Source organism: Pithys albifrons, chromosome 3 (genome assembly GCF_047495875.1).
Source record: "Pithys albifrons albifrons isolate INPA30051 chromosome 3, PitAlb_v1, whole genome shotgun sequence".
NCBI lineage: Eukaryota > Metazoa > Chordata > Aves > Passeriformes > Thamnophilidae > Pithys > Pithys albifrons.
This window is the reverse complement of record NC_092460.1, coordinates 68,518,861-68,535,009: the sequence shown is the minus strand read 5'-3', so window position 1 is coordinate 68,535,009 and position 16,149 is coordinate 68,518,861. Positions and strand designations below refer to the sequence as shown.

The window sequence follows — 16,149 nt, the reverse complement described above, 5'->3', positions numbered from 1 at the left end:
ACTGTGTGGTCATACTTCCTCTCCCCTGTTGCTGACAGGATCATGCCCCATTTAGCTCATAGAACACATGGTGGATACTAAATGAGCAGCAGTTCAGAATCTTGCTTTCTTGTTTGCTTAGTGTAGGTTGATTTGTCTCATACTTAAACAAGTGAGGCAGAATCATTATCTTAGCAGCCATTCCTTTAGTTTATGGGTTTGAAAAATATTTATGAATGTATTTTGAAAACAGAGGTGTCAGAATAGCATCATAGAAAGACTTGGGTTGGAAGAAACCTTAAAGATTGTGTAGTTCCAACACCCCCTGCCATGAGCAGGAACAGAAGTGCTATGGAGTGAATTGTTTTACTTGAATTTCAGTTCAGTTTGCTTGGATAGAAAAGGATTAACTCTCAGCTTTGTATGTGGTTATATAAATAACATAGAGTTTTAAAACCAGTCATGTCCACTACATTTTTATCATTTTCCAGTCAGGCTTGATCTTTTGTATCTTCCCCTTTCCACCAGCTCAGTCCTGCCCAAATCCTGTTTTCCCCACTTAATCACTCAATTTATTCATCCCAGATTTTTCTGTTTCTTTCTAAGTGTCCTTATTCAGATGATCTCAGTTTCCAAAGGCTGCAGGCATTATTGCCTTTCAAAGAAGGGGTTACCAGAGTTTTTAACATGATGAAAAACTGCATATTTTATGCTTTTGTTCTTGTCAAGGTGTTAAACTGTTTTAGCTGAAGGTTTCTTTAAAAATAACAAAATAACTCCCATGAGAAAGAGACATCTCCCCTTCCCCACTCCCAGTCTAGATGGTTAGCATGGCAGTTACAAGCCTTTGCAAATACAGACTTCCATAAAATGGTACCTCAACTTAGACAGTACCTCCCATCCCCTCTATAGTTATGTTATTAACACAACAGCACTGAAGTTTCTAAAATACTTGGTTAAAATATATTTGGACATCAGTATGTTCTGTGAAGTTGTGTGTTTGCTCCCTTTGGCTGTATAACATAGTATAATTCACATGACAAGGCAGCCAGCCTGTGCTGATGTGGAGCAAAGACAATCCATCAGATGGTTTTGCTGCAGGCCACAGTATCTTCTTCCTCTCTTGAAGTCTAACTGATACTCTCAGGAGTACACACAGAAGCTAGTGTAATGATTAAAGAAGATTATGTAAATATTCGCAATCTTCTTTGAAACAAAAGGTTTCTCACGTGTTTGCATGTAGGATTAGGTTCTTTGCTGATACAGGAAGACTTGGGTCAGTTCTGATTTTCTAAGAAGTTGTGGATCAACTTTGCAGTTTGAATAGCTTAAAAAAACCCTGATATTTTTCAGACTGATCCCCTGACTGGTTTAATAAAGATATTTTATAATGTGATTCCACTGAAAAAGGACGTTGCAACTCAAGAACATGGGATTGGAAGGGAGCTTTTGATCTCCTTTCAGGCTTCCATATGTTGAGCCTGTTTTACACCCTTTATTTTGTTCTTTATTATCTTTTTATTTCTCATTAGAACTTGTCTTCTAGTCTTTTTCTGCTGTAGTATAAGTTGGGGATTGAGGTTTTTTGGCTTTTTTGGTTTTTTGTAGTATAAGCTTGTTTCATCGCTGTATCTCAGCTGAAGTTTGCTCTCAAGCCCAAATTTGCTGATTATTCTCAGGTTTTGCCTACATTCACTCTAAGTCTACCCTACAGTGAGCCAGCTGGCTCATCAGATAGAGGAACACAGGTGCATACTTGGGGATCAAATACATTTGAATTCTGCCTCTGCAAGCAGTGTGGATGCAAACCTCTTTACAAACATGGTAAACTCAAGGCTGTATTTGCATATACCGACAGTGATGGTAGAGACTTAGCTACAGAGAGCAGTAAAGAAGAAAAATAGTCCATACCAGTAGTTGCTCTGGGAGTTGCTAGATAAATCTGAACTATTAAAAACCCCAGAAGATTAGTATCAAAATGCTGTAAAGCATAAATTTCTGGAACTGAAGTATTGTGTCAGTTTTTGCAACCAAAAATGATCTGCAGAGTATTTTATTTTAGGTTTTTTTGGTGTTTGTTTGTTTGTATTTTGTTGTTCTGTGACCATTACATTTTAATTTATACAGGTCTCTTAAGTATGTAAATAAGTGCACTTAATGTAGTAATTAGAACTCTGTTTTACAAGCAGCTCTTAAAGATACTTTCTGCATCTTTTGTCACACACTTTGCTAGGCTGTTTTCAGATTTTAAGGTTATTAAAGTTCCTTAGTGTCAGTCAGAAACCTAAACCTCTTAGAAAAGCAATTCTAATTAGTCCATAGAATCAGAGAATCATTTTGGTGGGAAAAGACCTACAAGGACCTGCCAAGCCCACTGCTAAACTGTGTTCCCAGGTGCCACGTCTACACATCTGTTAAATAACCTCCAGGGATGGTGACTCTACTTCTCTAAGCAGTCTGTTCTAATGCCTGACAACCCTTCCTGTGAATAAATTTTTCCTGATATCCAATCTAAACTTCCTCTGGTGCAACTTGAGGTAATTTCCTCTTGTCCTATCGCTTGTTACCTGGGAGAAGAGAACAACTCCCACCTCTTTACAGCCTCCTTTCAGGTAGTTTAGGCTCCAGCCCCTTCACTAGCTCTGTTGCCCTTCTCTGGACATGCTCCAGCACCACAGTGACTTCCTTGTAGTGAGAGGCCCAGAACTGGACACAAGACTTCAGATGTGGTCTCACTAGAGCTGAGTACAGAGGGATAATCACTTCATGGTTGTGCTGGCCACACAATTTCTGATACAAGCCAGGATGCCACTGGCCTTTGCCACCTGGGTAGACTGCTGGCTCATGTTCAGCAGCTGTTGACCAGCATGTCCAGGTCCTTTTCCACTGGGCAGCTTCCCACTTACTCTTCCCCCAGCCTGTAGCTGTAGCACTGCTTGGGGTGGTTGTGACCAGGTGCTGGCACTTGGCCTTGTTGAACCACATACAATTGGCCTTGGCTCATCACCCCATCCTGTCCAGATCCCCCTGCAGAGCCTTCCTACCCTCCAGCATGTTAAAATTTAGTGCAGATCAGATGAAATTGCTTTACAGGTTGTTGAATAATTTTAGATCAGCAGTTAAACTTTCAGTCTTCTGCAGTGTGGGTGAGTACCTGGCTTCTAAGCATCTCTTTCAGAGTTCAGTGCAGTCTTGAACTTGAGCACCAGAAAAGGCATTTGCCTTTTTAGGAGTGCTGCACTACATTCGGAATGTTGATTAAGCTTTTTGAGCATTAGACATGCATTTTAAATTGTAGGAAGCTGAGGAGAAGAAAAAGGCCACTGTTGATTCATGGAGTGTTCTGCTGCAAGTTGTCCATTGCCTGAAGGTGCAGCTTGGTCTTAGGGTGTTACAGTGAGGAATGCCTGTAGCCCCTGTGGGCTTGCTCCCTCTCATGGCTGTGGACTTGGGATATTTGCTTGCCCATTGACTCACACAGTTTGTGGCATGGCTCCAACATGGGGGTTGCACTTAAACAGCTTTGAAGCTGTGTTCACCTTGAGTGAGTTCAGCCACAATTTGTCATGGATGATCTGTGCTTAAAATGAAAAAGGCGTTTGAGTCTTCCCGACAGAAAAATGACAGTACAAGTACAAGGTCTTTTTGTAGAGCAATAAATTGCCTGCTTCTTGAAGCTTTGAGAGAAGAGACTTTGGGAAGTAAAGCAAGTCATTTAAAATGACAGAAAATAATGGAAGTAACTTCATAGAGTCATTGTATCTGGCTTTGAAAATAAATGCTCTAGGATTTCCCTGTGATTTATATTGCAACAGGAAATCATTAGCCTCTGACAGCATGATATTTCATTGACATAATTTAAGTACATTTTCCATTTTCAAGCAAGATTATGAGTTTCAGGTATACCAAAATCATATAATTTATGTTATTATGTTCCTTATTTATGTTCCTTTCTGTAAGATGCTATTTTAACTACTGTTTGAAGCCTTGTATTACTTACTTCTGAGATTTAAACATTCCTTGAAGTAGAGCTTAAAGAAGATGTGACTGAGATCCATGTACAAGACTTATATAAGACTTATATTTTCCTGACACATTGAAGTAGAGTTAGTAAGGAAAATATAAGTCTTTTATTGGATGAGATAGCTGTATTTACTGAACTGTATATGCTCAGGAATCTTGCCACTTAATTTACCTTAATAAAATAACAGAACTTATTTTCCTTAAACTGTTAAACTATCCACTGTCTTTTATATGGTGTGACTCTGGCATAGTGTTACATGGGGATTTTTCTTTAGGAGTTCCTTGTACTGATGCAGATAATGAATGTGAAAGCTCAGTATGTATATTAAGTTTTTGTATTTTCTTTTGGTGTAGGCTATATGTGTGGGTTCAGAAAGTATGCAGATAATGTATCCTGCAATCTTTGACCAGCTGCTGGCCTTTGTAGAATTTTCCTGCAAGCCTCCACAGTATGGACAGCTGGAAACAAAGCACATTGCAAATGCAAAGTATAATCAGGTAATTAATTAGAAATGTCACTTGTTTCACTTGGCTGGTGAATCCAATTCAGCTTCAGATACAGGTTGTTCAGAAAGATGCATTTATTGAATCTGTAAAAAAATGCATGTTGTGTAATAAGTTTTTTTATGTGCTTTTGTTATCTTCATTTATTTCCTTTACATTCTTCGTTGGTTTTATACTTTGTATTCCTTCATGTAGGAAAAATCTTGCCTGGACACCAGACACAGTGAATGTGTCTGAATTTGTACAATGAATTAATCTAAAATAATTTGTCCTACACATGATACTAAATTTAATAAAAAGACACAATAATTTTGAATGGAGAAAATTCCCTCAAGCTGCAGATTTTTGAATTGCACGTGCTGTAAAGAAAGGGGACGTGTTCAGTAATTCTTTTTATCTGTGTACACTGCTGTTCACTAAGCATGAGCATCTGATTCACTGTAATCAAAGAGGTAACTATTATCTATGTATTAATTCTTCTTATTCTGTTTGTCCTGCAACACAATGGAATCACACTAGATACAACTATTTGCACCGGTGAGTTAAATTTCTTTAAAGATTGTGCTAATGTAGTTGTCTTGCCTATACTGCAATGTTCCTCCTACTTAAATGTGCTTTACTTCAATGTAGAGTACATTTTCATAGCCCAACTATGTTGTATTTGCAGTTTTTGTTGCTTGGACCATATTCTTAGCAAACCTTGCATGCATTAAACGGAGAGTTCAGTGCAAAACATACACTTTCTGTTCCTTAATTAATACATTTTCACATATAGTTTAGTAATTTGCTAATTTCTTTTCCTAGGCGGAATGGGTAGCACTGAATTATGTACCATTTGCTGAGAGATCGTTGGAAGTTGTGGTGGACTTATACCAAAAGACAGCTTGCCATAAAGCTGTGGTAACAGAGAAAGTTCTTCAGAACATTATTAAGGTACAAGTTTTTCCTGCATATGCTCTGAATTTAATGAGCTTGTATTGAAAATACTGAGTTTTATTTTCACCTAGTGTTGATAAACACTTCCTGGGAAACCTAAAGCTGTAGTAAACAGATGGAAATTTTATGAAAACGTGCAGCAGGTATTAATTTCGTTTGAAGCTGCAAGGCTGTTGATTAGGCTGTGTGAATTGTTCTTTGGTGGATAATGTCAGCATCATTATTTCAATATTAAGATAAAAATTAACAAATGTGTGAGGCCACAAAATTTTAATCTTGGAAAGTATTATGCACCTGAGTGTGATAAGTAGGCCTCTTAGTAAATAATGGCAGTTAAAGCCAAAGACCAGTTTCTGTAGACTGGCATATATACTCAGGGGCCTGTGCTGTAGCTATTACTTTTGATTTGCTTCTAATATCTTTATGTGTTGATGTAGCTATGAAATGTTATAGGTGAGCAAATACACCTTCAAGGTGAAATTGTCAAACTCCTCCTTTAAGGTGAAAATGTTAAACTCTTCATTTTCTTTGACTTTGTTTCCATTTCAACAATAAATTTTGTTAAATAATAGAAGTAATAGTAAACGTCTGGGAAAAAGGTGTATCTGACCTAGGTTTGTTTTTAATGACTTGGCTGACATCAAGTTTTTCCTGTATAGAAATATCGAAACCTGAATGTGTTTAAAGTAGGTGATGTAATTTGAAATCTGTTACGAATTAAATATTTGTGTTTCAAAGTTAATGCAGTTGTTTTCTGCTTCTGTTTTAATAGGATTAGCGAAACTGATGCAAACACCCCTTTTCTTTAACATTTACTGTTGATAATAATGTGATCCACTGCAGGAGGTGAAAAATGCTTTTAAATTTATTTTTCATGTCTCTAAGGCATATACTGATTTTGGAATTAGATTTGACACATATGATGAATAGCAGCAGAAAAAAATACTCTGTTTATCTCTAGGGCTGGTCATGATTTTTGGCAATAGAGAGTTAATTATAATTGACTCCCTCATGAGAGTCAGAGTGTGTCTTTCCTCACTTTCCTTAAATCAGAGGCTGCACTAACAGCACGGGGAGGCAGTGTACATGTAGTACCTGAATCTAGTCACTATGTATTTGAAATGTAAATTTAATAATTATTTTGTCAAGATTATTTACTATCAGATTCTAAGTCAGTTTGACTAACAATGCTAAAAGGAATACATACAGTGTAAGTAGTTCATGCAATTAATGTTTTTAAATTTATTAATGACTTTTTCTATAGATTTTGAAGCTGGCTTTCTATCTAAAAGACTTCAGATTTGCCGTATTTTCATCTGCTCTTTGAGTTGTTTTGCACCCTTTATCTTAGAACTTTACTCACTGTTCTTACTTTTAAATTTCATGTGGTTTAACAGTCAGCAGTGAACAGGTTTCTTGCAGTGGTAATGTATACAGTTCACCTTTAAAAGGAAAAGTTTAAATTTAATGAAGCTTTTTTCCTTTACCATGGAAGCACTTGGGAGTAGCCTTCTAGGAAAAGGACTAAATTCTCCAGAATACACTCATGGCAATAAACTGCCTGCAGTCTTTTAGATGTTAGGGAAGCCTATTTGTCAGGCTTAGCAGAAATGGTGGATGACCATACAGAAAAAAGAAAATCAGTATGTAATTTCTTAGTATAATTGATGATAGATCAATTCTGACTTCTAACCTTCTGCTTGGCTACAGACCTATGCTTTAGCCAGCTAGTATATGCTAAATGATCTTTAGAGTTACATTTCTAAAAGGCCATCTGATCTACCAGCAGAAAAGGTGGAGATGTGTACTATCTTCTCTGTCAGTGTCCACCAAGATCTTCTGCAAAAACTTGCTGTACTCTTAGGTTTGTCTCAGCATCTGAAAATTTTGTTTTGACTTTCATTTTGCAGACACTAAGAATACCTCTCAGTCTGAAATACTCCTGTCCTTCTGAAAGCACGTGGAAGCTGGCTGTTTCCTCTCTCCTCAAAGTTCTCTCCATTGGGCTACCTGTTGCAAGGCAGCATGCATCGTCTGGAAAATTTGACAGTATGTGGCCAGAGCTAGCCAATACTTTTGAAGACTTTTTATTCACAAAAAGGTAAACTCAATTTCTTTTTTTTTTTTTTTGGTTAGGAAAATTTGTAATTTGTCACCAAATGTGTTAGTAGAGCTATTTGATATCTGAAAATTATTTTCATGAATGATGGAGAAAAGGTAACCCATATCTAATTAAAAAAAATATAGTTTTAGAAAGTCGTCGGGAAGCTTCAATCAAAAGGTGAAATCTAAGAGGAAGAAAGAGCTCAGTTGAACTCTTACTACAAGGCACAGTCTTTCTGAACAGGCCAAGGAATTCTGTATGGAATCCCAAGGCCTTTTACTATAGATTCTATAAGGAGTTACTCATATGTACTCTCAGTTTGTTCCTTTCTTCAATATGAACAGAATTGCAGCTGTAATGCTTTTCATTAAGCTGAACACTGTTAACTATATGTATTTCTCCTGAGTTCCATCTTGAAATACTTTGCTCTACTGTGAATTTTTGAAAATTATTTTTTACACTGCTGTTCACTCAGAAGGTCATAGTTATCATGCATTTCTTTCTACCCAAGATAATATGACTGTGTCTTAATAATTAACCACACTTTATTTATGATACTTTATGAAAAGTGTAGCTAAATAATCACATTTATAACTAGAAAGACTGACAGATATATAAGTAAATTCATAGTTCCTCAAGAATGGAACACTGTAGATGTTGGCATCTGCAGTGGGCAGGCTGAGAAAGTCCAGAGTGAAAAATAATGATGATCAGAGACAGACAATTTAATTGTAGAATGATTTGAGTCAGATGGAACCTGAAAGATCATCTAGTTCCAACCCCCCTGCCATGGGCAGGGACACTTTCCACTAGACCAGGTTGCTCAGAGCCCCATCCAGCCTGGGCTTAGATCTATTAATTTGTTCAACTGAAAGAATATATTATTAGGAGGAAGGCATTGTAAATCTTCAGCTTGCTCCAGAGAAGAATTTTTCTTGTCCCTTGACAATGGGTAAAAATGGATTTCAGTACATCAAAGATTGTCTAGGTTAGACACTAATGAAACCTTTTACTATAAGGAAAGTCAGGTATTGTAGAAGAGTGCTTAGGAATGGTATGGAATTTCCATTTTTTGTGAACATCTGTAGGCAAGCCTCTTTTAGGAGTAGTTTATATCTAATAGTGTTTTGAACTAAAGGGCAAAGTGGAACATGAAGAATTTCATTCCCTGATTTTTTCTGTATATGCTGATTTGAGTAAGAAATTGATCTTTCTTTATAACAGAAAACAGTAGGGTTCTTCTGTGCCTTACACTAATATGCTGTGTATGTGTATATATTTAGTTTCGAAACACAAAAACCAGCAACCAAACACAGCTGTATTTACTAATGATGGATAAATAGCAGCTTGCACAAAACAAACAAAAATTAAATATCAATGAAAATTAATTTTAGAGACATATCCCTTAGTGAAAATGCTTGTTAATAAAGAATGGGTTTAGAATGTCACCAATAGGGTTACCTGGCAATCAAATAAAAAACCTTTCTATTGTTTATGCATTTACTTGAAAGAAAGTTTTATTAAATAGTAGGACTTTAAAATATGAAGGGTCATCCCAGCTGCTTAAAAGACACTTCAATCGCCCAAGTTTTTATTTTTATGGTTCCCTGTTTCTTTAATTTAAAATAATCTTTGCAGTGTCTTGTTTGGTTTTGTTTTCAGCTGCAGTTAGTAATCCTGCTTGCATTCTGAGCAGGCAGTCCAGATCAATGAACATCCTATAATCAATATCATAGTTTGGTTTAAAAAATTAAAATAAAAGTTTTTCAGGTTATTGCAGAAGAACATGTGTTCACTTAGAAGTTGCTTTGGGAATACATGCTACTATTTACTGTAAATTAATTCTTCCTTAATGTCTGCAAAACAAATGAAACATTTCCTTTTTGCATGTTCTTAGCTGACCAAGACTGGCACTGCTAGTTTTTTGGTATTAATTATTCATAAACCCAGGGAAGTAAAATTATCACAGATCTTCAGTGTTACTCAGGGTAATCCACTATGATCTGCATGACCTTTTTGGCCAAATATGTTGTCCATTTTTCCTAATTTACAGTGAGTGACTTTTACTTTTCTTGAAAATTATTTCAACCATAGAAATTTCATCTTACTATGTTGCTTGCTAGAAACGATTGCTGTTTGTGTTAATTCTAATAGCTTTTGCCAGCTGTCACACATGAGCTAATACTCTCTGGAGGTAAGAGAAAAATAGTGCTTTTGTGAATATTTATGATGCCCTATGATGTCTCTGTTTACTTAACCTGGTTTTGCCTCTTTAGATACCAGAGTGTATTCTGTAATTTTACAAACAAAATGTGGTTTAGTGATCAACTTTTTTATCATAATTGATGATGTTCTCAGAAAAGTTGTAGGGAACTTTTCTGTTCTTTCATTTTAGAAGCTTTGGGGTTCTAAATGATTTAAAACACTAAAAGTAGGCTGGTGGTTTGTAGAACCACATGATTACAGCTAGATAATTTGGCCTGTTATTATAATTAATGGCCATTATCATTACTCTTTCCAGGCTTGTTGTGAGTAGATGAATTTTGCTTATGTAGCTGTACATTGTGTGGCTACAGAATGTCTGATTTGGGGTTGGTTTTTTTTATCTCCCTAATGTCCATCTTTTTCTAAATAGGAGTTTGCTTTCCCAAGTGTGTGGTTGTCCTACTTACAGTTAGAGCCCTATCCCTTGTTAGTTTTAGGATGGATAACCTTTTTGTTCCATCAGCCTGAGCCTGTGGTCCTAAAAATAGTTAAAGGGGAGTATAACTTCCTCATGCCAATAGTCAAGGCTATTAATAATAGCAGTCATTTCTCCTTTTCTTCATCCTCCTCCTCCCCACAATGCTACTGCAGCGTGCCTCTCTCTTTCTGTGATGCAAGGAGGGCTCTAGAGATAGATGTCGAAGTTCCCCGTGTTGAGGTAATACCCTTCCAATTTCCTTTGCTGAAGTTCTGCACTCTCTGCAAGGTGCTGTGAAACTTGGCTTGAAGCCTAGGCAAGGAGGGCAAACCCATTTGTGCTGGAATTTTCTAAATTGTGTCTTTTGGTCGATTGCAATGGCAGTTTAGTCAGTCCCTTAAATTTGTAGTTGTTCCATTTGTAAGGAAATTGAATTCAGAATTTTCAAATTTACTGTGTTCTTTCAATATTTTTTTTATAATTCTAATAGAAAATATATGTTAGTTCAAGTGATGCCTTATTCTAGAGTAATTTGGAAGAATCTATTCACTATTTTGAAAGTAACAGGCAAAATTTATTGCTGAGTTGAGGTTCATCTCAACCTTCAGATTATAGGGGAGGGCAATGGGAATCTTCTTTCCTTTCCAACTATCCAAGTTGATCCGCTATTTAAGGCCAGCTAGGTGACAAAGAACTGGTTTTTAGTGTGTTTCTTGATTTATTTATATTAACAATGAGTTGTGCTTTTTAAAATTTTGGTACTACTTGGATTTTTGTCCATATCACTGTTATCACTTAACCATGCCACAGGTGAGAAGATGAGAGCACCCTGTGCTCTTAGTGACTTTTAAACCTTACTTGGTTTTACTGACCCTGGTGAACATGACCAAGTGGCTTTACTGCAACTGTGAGTCAGGTCATCTGTGGTCACTTTCCAACCTGCAAATGTGCAGGACTGAGCAGTTACCGAGTCAGGTGCAGAAGTGCACAAATGTGGCTAAGGCCAGCATGGATTGAAAAGATTCTGAAGCACAAAGAATTTTTGAAAATGCAATTTAGTTGACAACCCAGGAGGCTGTCAGTGAGACAGAGTAACCGAGTTACTGCATTATTTGGATCTTTATCATTCCCCAACATGTCACCCTTTGTGACAGGAGTATCATTAGATGTATTCTGCTAGACCTGAGTACGGTTAGAACCAAAAATTGATGTTCTTTTGCTGGCATTCTGTAATTTTTCCTAAGCTCTTTGCTTCAAGGAAACTGGAATGTTACGTCACTAAAAAAACCCTTACTTTTCTTCCTTCACTCTTGATACATTTTCATACTCCACACTTTCCACTCTTAAATGTTCTAGATGTTTTGTGTTACTGTCTATCCAGGCTTCATGCAAAGCCAGATGAAATGGCTTCCTTTTGTACCTGTTCTTCAAACCCTTAGTCTTCAAAGCTGACTTAGGACTGCTGGGATGGTTCTAAATATGAAACGCATCTCTGTGAAACTCTCTAATGACTTAATGCAGTCAGTCCTTCTAGCAACACTGCATTGCAAATTTGGTTAGGGGTTTTTTTACTTTAGCATTGTTCATTAGAATATTCCAGTGCACGTTGTCTCATTTTTGTATGCATGTTCTCCAAGTTTCTACCTGGCTGAGGGTAGAGTAGAAGGATGAAACTGTTTCACCGATGTTCTAAATTTTTAATCAATATTTTAAACATTTTCCTAGTCTAACTCTTAACTGTTTTAGTTGCTGTAGCCCTAGAAATTGCATGTGTAGATAGCCTAATTATTGCTTCTGGCAATGAAACTGAGTTGGCATTAGTTAGACAAGAAGTCAATGTGGTTTGAATCCTTAAATTAAAGCACTGTGAATATCTGTGTGTTTCAAATAGTGAACCTCCTCTGCATGGCCCCACTTACATCTTTTGGACAGGAATAGACTTTCAAGCCAGCTATGGGGCTGAACAAGAGGGGATACTCACTGGTATTTGAAAGTACAAAAGCACAGCAAAAATGATCTCTGTAGCTTTATACATCAGGAAATTTCAAATATAGCCAAAAGAGCCTAGGTAAATAAAAAAGGAAAATGTTACTGTCATAGAGAATTAACTGCTTCCAAGAAATAAATTTCAGCATTTTTTTAAAGCAAACTACAGCTGAGGAGACTCGGTAATCTTGATTTTTATTATAAATCAAAATGACATTTAAAATTAATACATTTCATGTAATTTAATTTACACAAAATTATGTTCTAGTAAGAAGCTGGTCTGTTTATTATTTCATACTGTTCTTCTTTCCCAGAGGCTTTCACGGGAGCATGTCAAGCCATTATATAAAATAAATTTCAACAAATGTGCATGTATGTATAATTTAGTAGAGCAAAAGGCTGTACTCACATGAGGGAATTAAATCAATACTTTTCCCAAAAGATGGTTCTGAACAGAGTGCTGCCGTGCACTGCAGGCTTCCAGGTGCCTGTTCACGCTTTGCTGTTGGATCTGAAGCCCTCCCGAGACTGTGGGCAGTGCCTGGGAGCTCTGTAGCTATAGAACTTGATGCATCACACGTTGCTTATCTTTCCTGGCTCTTGACCCTTCTGATACAGTTTGGATATATTGCCTCAGACCAACAAAGCTTTTGGCCCCTAGGTAGATGTTTCATATACACACCTTATAAAAATCTATTTACTTGGGAGTAATTTGCTACATGAACAGGTATGTAGCATGATCTGTAGCATGTATGGCAGATCAGGTATGGATGACCGGACAGAAAGGTCTTAACACCTCTGTAAGTAAACCTCAGCTCAGAAAGTCAGTCATAGATTAGAAGTGTTACAGTGAAAGCCTCCCATGTATTTCAAGATGACCTGTTTCTATGCATCATAATAGTTTATGTGACTGTTTAAACATTTTCCATAGTTAAAAACTCAGTGTGTCAGAAAAGGTACTGATTGAACAGCTACTTAATAGTTTATTTTATTCTTTGTTTTCAGCATTGTTATGATCAGGTGCTTTCAAATTATTGGATACCTCTGCCCAAATTAAGGTGCAAATAGTAGATGTGAGGTAGAGAGAATAGGGAAAAGAGAGAGGGGGAGAGAAAGAGGGTGACAGAGAGACAGATTAAGTTAAAAAATATAAGCACCCCATGGATTCCAACACTGCCGTTCTTGATCCTCTTCTTGTGGTCTTCCCAGTGGCAAGAGTCGCAGTCTTGTCAGAGTGATGGTTGCAATCTGGATCCATTGAGGGAAGCGCAGGGTGGTGAGGGAAAAGCCCATGACGGTGGACTAAATCCTGAGTGGGGAGAGAAGTCCATCAGTGAGCAAAGTCCAGGGTGGCAGGGAAAGTCTTACGTGGTGAGGGAGGAAAACCAGGTCTTGAGTGAAGGCTGTGTGCTGGATCACAAGACATTTCATGAGTCTTGGACACCTTTTACGATGTTACCTCTGCCTGCCTATTACATCAGTGCCCTTGAGTCCATTATGGTCCATTGTGGCCAGTCAGCAGAGATAAGTATCTTCAGGCTGTATGTGAACTGTCCTGATACTTTCCCAAATGGGAGTTATCATAACTGAGTCATTTGTGTTAGGACATAGAAACTCTACCTGCCTCTCAAGATTTTGTGTCTCTCCCTATCTCATTCAACACCCAGCTTGTAGCCTGAGGTATGTGCACATGCTCAGCACTTGGGTGGTTATTTTGCAGCTTGATTGTCTGAGCCATCAGCTTTTCAGTCTCTTACACTTGTAAATCCATTCTTTTCTTAGGACAATTGTACGATAGTATCACTTTTATCTCATGTCAAGTTCCTGTCACAGTCTAAATGAGTAGGTGGATTCAGGGTGGGGTGGGCTTCAGTGAGCAGTTGCTTCTTTGTGCAGTTTGCTACAGTGGATGGAAGTCTTTTAGTATTTTAACAATGTTTAAGCCATAAACCATTTCAGTGTCTCACAAACCACTCCAAACTTCCTGTCTCCCTAACATACAAACAAAAAATAAATACAGTATTTCATATTTTATTCTTTGTGTTTTTTCTAGTCATGCATGTAACACTTGTCTGTCTCATAGACAGGGTGAAGTTATCTACATAAAGGCTTTTTGAGGAAGGGAGATAGATTTATTTTTCAAGCAGGAACATTGGCACATACTGTCATGATTGTCAAGACTGAAGATTAGCTGTAGGTATGCAGACTGATTTTCAAGTGTCTTAGGCTAAGCACCCAGAAGATGGGGAAAAAAGCCTGTCTTGGAAAAACCTTACTTGTCTTGGTCAGCAACTTATAGGAGCACTGGCAAAAAAAAAGAAAAAAGGAAAACAACTGCCAGCTAAACTAACTAGATTTGAATGAGATTTCAAAACCTCCAAAGTTCTTAAACCTTCCATTAAAACTGGTGGCATGGAGAAGATGGGCCCAGGCAAGTACCCTTGTTGAAGGCAAGGCTGGCACAGGCCCACAGCCACATACTGGGCAGCTGCCTTGCCTGTGAGCATGTGCTTAGCTCTGAACTATCCACCACATATCTCATGTTTCCTGGGGAGGGACATGAAGTGCAGGAAAAGTTGGGAGTTTGGAAGTAAGCCAAAGGCTGCTAGTCTGCTTATCACTACAACAGTGCAGTGATTCCTCTGCTTACGGAACAGCTCGGTTCTTTGTTCAATCCAGAGCACTGTTTTCCTTACATCTGCCTATTCTGCCATAGATTAGGTGGGGAATGTTGTGTTCAGATTGGCCCTGTCATTTTCCTTCATTTTCAGTAGTGATCATCATGTGTACTTGATTGGATGGTTTCTTCGGAGTTAAAAAAACCAAACTCAAACTTGTCTAATTTGAGATGCATTGTAACACACAAACATACAATACCTGCACATGGAAGTACTGCAGACAATCTTCATTCCTCTATTTCTAGCTATTCCTTTCAAGTAGTCAAATTTCCAAACTATTCCTCTGCTTGAAGATGTCAGAATTATTTTTAAAAGTTAAATTAGTGGAATACTTAAGGAACACTGCAAGGTGACCACATAGGGATAGTTTTATGATATGCTTGTTTAACCTCACAATTTATGTAGCTCAGAAAGTTCTCATACCACCAGTTGTCTTTAGCTAATAATCCATTTTTCTTCTAGTAAATGTGCTAACTGTATCTTAAATCTATGTAGACTTTAGCAGGCAATCCTATGATTGTGGGATTATAAGCAAGGTGATTCAGAGTTAACATAGTGGGGGGGTTTGCCCTCCCCAGAGTGCAGTAGAAGCACATCTGTAAAGCTAAACAGTTAATGATGAGGACCCATCACCTACAGGATGCTTGCTTTAGGTGTTTCATTTCAGAATAGCTCTAGTGTAGCTTCCTGTTATGCAAGCATCTATGAGAGCTTGGAGTACATTTTTGGGTTTAGTTTCATCGAAAATGAATCCAGTTCTATGCACTGTGAATACCAGACATGAGCCAAGGTTTATAGTAGGGGATGTCTGAAAGTTTAACTTGAAAAGCCCATGTCTGATCCAAACTAAAACACCAATGGAGGCACATTAGCTAAAGTAGTTGATTGCTATCTAAGTAAGAGGCTTTACTCTTTCTGCCCTGCTGAGGAATTTGGTCCAGTAAGTCAACAAAGGCATAATCCAGCAAAGGAGAGGAAATTCACTGAACAAGCAGTCTAATAGGTACATGCAAGGACACAATAAATGAGATAAAATGTCACCAGAGAAAACCTTATAACTGATAGTTGGCATAAAATTTCCAATCAAATCATACAAGATTTCTAAACTTACAAGCAGGTATGATAGGATCTTCTGTAGGATCTTCTGAAGTATTGGGTAATTTTCATGGTTGAATCACTTCTGGACATTTCATCAGTAAATAAATTTTTATATATAATGGAATAACTGCAGAAAGTTCAAAATGTCTTCAAAACTA

The 16,149-nt window shown here is 37.4% G+C and overlaps 1 protein-coding gene across 2 annotated transcripts in view; it reads left to right on the top strand.

Annotated features, from left to right (window-relative positions):
* The window catches only part of MON2 (MON2 homolog, regulator of endosome-to-Golgi trafficking), a 76,946-nt gene that overhangs the window by 46,688 nt on the left and 14,109 nt on the right, over positions 1 to 16,149 (top strand). The window contains exons 27-30 of one of the 2 annotated variants that reach the window (XM_071552315.1): positions 4,357 to 4,500; positions 5,026 to 5,043; positions 5,311 to 5,439; positions 7,353 to 7,543. In XM_071552315.1, coding sequence (XP_071408416.1) covers positions 4,357 to 4,500; positions 5,026 to 5,043; positions 5,311 to 5,439; positions 7,353 to 7,543 — 482 coding nt within the window. The remainder of the gene's footprint in view (positions 1 to 4,356; positions 4,501 to 5,025; positions 5,044 to 5,310; positions 5,440 to 7,352; positions 7,544 to 16,149) is intronic. The other variant, XM_071552316.1, reaches the window with a different exon arrangement.